This window comes from Saimiri boliviensis, chromosome 2, assembly GCF_048565385.1.
Source record: "Saimiri boliviensis isolate mSaiBol1 chromosome 2, mSaiBol1.pri, whole genome shotgun sequence".
In the NCBI taxonomy this organism is placed as follows: Eukaryota; Metazoa; Chordata; class Mammalia; order Primates; family Cebidae; genus Saimiri; species Saimiri boliviensis.
The window spans coordinates 193,333,986-193,337,602 of record NC_133450.1 but is presented as its reverse complement, the minus strand read 5'-3'; the positions used below and the strand labels follow the sequence as shown (position 1 = coordinate 193,337,602).

At 38.6% G+C, this 3,617-nt stretch overlaps 1 protein-coding gene across 5 annotated transcripts in view; it reads right to left on the bottom strand.

Moving 5' to 3' along the window:
* The window catches only part of INVS (inversin), a 226,390-nt gene that overhangs the window by 200,893 nt on the left and 21,880 nt on the right, over positions 1 to 3,617 (bottom strand). For all 5 annotated transcript variants that reach the window (XM_074395099.1, XM_074395100.1, XM_003940086.4 and 2 more), the window contains exon 3: positions 8 to 174. In XM_074395099.1, coding sequence (XP_074251200.1) covers positions 8 to 174 — 167 coding nt within the window. The remainder of the gene's footprint in view (positions 1 to 7; positions 175 to 3,617) is intronic.

Sequence of the window (3,617 nt, the reverse complement as noted above, 5' to 3'; positions counted from 1 at the left end):
TTCTCACCTTCTGAGCTGCAAGATGGAGGGCTGTTCTCTGGCTATGATCAGTTTTATTCACATCTGCTCCTGCCTTCAGGAGAGCATCTGCACAATCCAATCTGTCAGCCAATACGCAATACATAAGTGGTGTTCTCCCAAATTGATCTTCTTTGTCTTTAAGAGCAGAGTTTCCTATGAGGATAAGAAACAGATAATGATATTTGATAATTGTTATTACTAATATAAGTAGGAATGATATTTACTGTTTATTATCAAGTATTGTGCTAAATACATTAAATATATCATCTCATTTTTACTTGTCTTATGAAGTAGATATTACCATTGTCATATTATAGGAAACTGAGGCTCAAAGAAGTAGCCAGTCTATGTTCACACTGAAAGTAGGTGGAATTAGAAGTCAAACTGATAACTCAATCATCTTAGGCTGAACTAACATTTTGAGATTCAGAGCTACTTCTGTTCCACTCTCCCTCACTCTTGTCTTTTGAAACAAATATTTAATTAGTGCCAAGTGTACACTGGGCATTGTGGTATGTTTTATGAATGACATAAAAATGAATCACAGGTTGGGTGTGGTTGCTCATGCCTGTAATCCTAGCACTTTGGGAGGTTGAGGTGGGCAGATCACCTGAGGTCAGGAGTTCAAGACCAGCCTGATCAACACAATGAAATCCCGTCTCTACTAAAAATACAAAAATTAGCTGGGTATGGTGGTGGGCACCTATAAACCCAGCCACTCAGGAGACAGAGGCAAGAGAATACTCTATCTCAAAAACAAAACAAAACAAAACAAATCACAGCTGACTTTCCTTTCTAGACAAGATAACAAGATAGATCAAGTACATAGTATCCTCATCCTCCTGCTAATTACAACTGAAATCCCCGGGGCAAAAGACAAAATAAATGACAGGTAGAGAAGGGAAGGCAACCTTGACTAGGAACTTTGGAACTTGAGAGACAACCTGGTGGTAAGTTCCCTGAAGAGTTTTTTGTTTGTTTGCTTATTTGTTTTTGCCTCCAATCTATAGTAAATTAGGGGCTAGAGTAGCCTCTAATCCAGAAACACCAAGGCGCACGGTTGCCAAATTTCTTGAGAAGCCTACTCTTTCTAGTAAAAAGACTGAGAGGCAGGTAGGTCTGCTGAGTGAACCATTTGGCTATGCTCTACTCATAACACATACAACAAAAGAATTTATCTCTTTTCCTCAATGGGCATTACAGAAACTGTTGGGAGGAGCCCTGTCAAACTATCATGACTTGAATTAAGCAAAGGATAGCAACAAGGTAGTATTGTACCCCTTTCAAACTAGAGAGTAGAAGAGGATTATAAAGAGGATGAAGTTGGAGGAAGTAATTCTTTAAATTGGCATAATGTCAGGATGCTTTTGAGCAGCTCATATGTGAAACTGGTCAGAATCAAGATAGCAAAAGACCTAAGAATTAAACTATACTTAGATTACTGCCTTTGTTCTAAATGAGCCTGAGTAGCCCAGGGTGTGGCAAACCAGAAAAGCCCTGCAAGATCTCTGAAAATGAACTTGACATCTGAACCACAAAATCGAAAGAGAATGTTCATTCTGAATCTTAACAGCTTGTCAGTTGACTAAAATAAGATATTTAAATAGGATCCAGAGTCTCATAATACTGAAAATGTCAAAGATATAATCCCAAATTACATGACAACTCAAAAGTTGGGAAAATATTAATTTAAACAAGAAAAGACAATCAACAGGCATCAACACTGTGATGACACAGACGTATTAGAACTGTATGACAAGAATTTTAAAGCAACTCTTATAAAATATGCTCTAACAATCAACTATGAACATTCATGAAACAAACAGAACATCAGGAATGAAAAAGGAACAGCAGAAGTCAGGTGCGGTGGCTCACGCTTGTAATCCCAGCACTTTGGGAGGCGGGCAGATCACGAATTCAGGAGTTTGAGACTAGCCTGGCCAATATGGTGAAACCCTGTCTCTACTAAAAATACAAAATTAGCTGGGATGGTGGGGGGTGCCTGTAATCCCAACTACTGGGGAGGCTGAGGCAGGAGAATGGCATGAACTTGGGAGGCGGAGGTTGCAGTGAGCCAAGACAGCTTGGGCATTAGAGCTAGACTTCATCTGGGAAAAAAAAAGGAAAGAAAAAGAGCAGCAGAATGTAAATAATTGAAAAAAAAATAGACTGTTTTAATCCTCTTTAGTTTTTTGTTTTTATTTTAATAAGGGTCTCACTGTGCTGTCCAGGCTAGTCTTGAACTCCTGATCTCAAGCAATCCTCCTTGACTCAGACTCCTGAGTAGCTGGGACTACAAGTCACACCCAGCTGATCCTCTTTAGTTTTTAGAATTATGTTTTGATGATTGAGAGCAAAATAGCCTTGTTGTATGATGTGGTTCTCAGTTTATGTAGAGGTGATTTTTAAGATAACTATATCAAAAAGAAGGGTAAAGGGACCTAAGTAGTGATAAAGCTTCTGTATCGCACTCAAAGTGGAAAATACAGACTATAATAAAATAAGTATATATATCCTAATACCTAGATCATACACACACACACACACACACACACACACACACACACACACAGAGACACACACACAGACAGAAACAAAAAACCTCCAACAGAAACAAACTATACAAAGGGATTTATTTTAGAACACAATATAGGCCCAACATGGGCCTATTTATTTAAAAACACAGTATAGGCCCAGCATGGGCCTATAATCCCAACACTTTGGGAGGCCAAGGTAGGTGGATCACTTGAGGCCTGGAGTTTCAGACCAGGCTGGCCAACATGGCAAAAACCTGTTTCTATTAAAAATACAAAAATTAACTGCATGTGGTGGTGGCGCATGCCTGTAATACCAGCTACTTGGGAGGCTGAGGCATGAGAATCACTTGAACCCAGGAGGCAGAGGTTGCATTGAGTTGGGATCACACCACTGTACTCCAGCTTTGGTGACAGAAGAAAAACCAAAATATAAGATATCACTTCACATACACTAGGATAGTTATAATAAAAAAATACATACAATAACAAGTATTGATGAGACTATAGAGAAATCAAAACCCTCACATACCACTGGTAGGAACCTGAAATGATGCAGTCACTTTGGAAAATATTCTGGCAGTTCCACAAAACATTAAGTAACCATTTGCTGGGTCAAAAAAGTAATCATTTGCAGTTCCACAAAACATTAAGTAACCATTTGACCCAGCAATTCCACTTCCAAGTATATATCCAAGAGAAATGAAGACATATGTTCACACAAAACTGATACACAAATATCCAAATATCCATAAGCTGTTCATCAGCTGATGAATGGTTAAACAAAATGTTGTGTGTCTCTACAGTGGAATATTATTCAGCACAAAGAATGAAGGTCTAATAGATGCTTAACATCATGAACCTTGAAAACATTATGCTAAGTGAAAGAAGGCAGTCAAAAAATACCACATGTTGTATAATTACATTTATGTGAAATATCTGGCACTGGCATATCTATAGAGACAGAAACTAGATGATAGTTGCCTAGGACCTGGGGGTGGGGCACAAATTTGAGGAGTTAACAGCTAAAGGGTGAAGGGTTTCTTTGTGGGGTTATGAAAT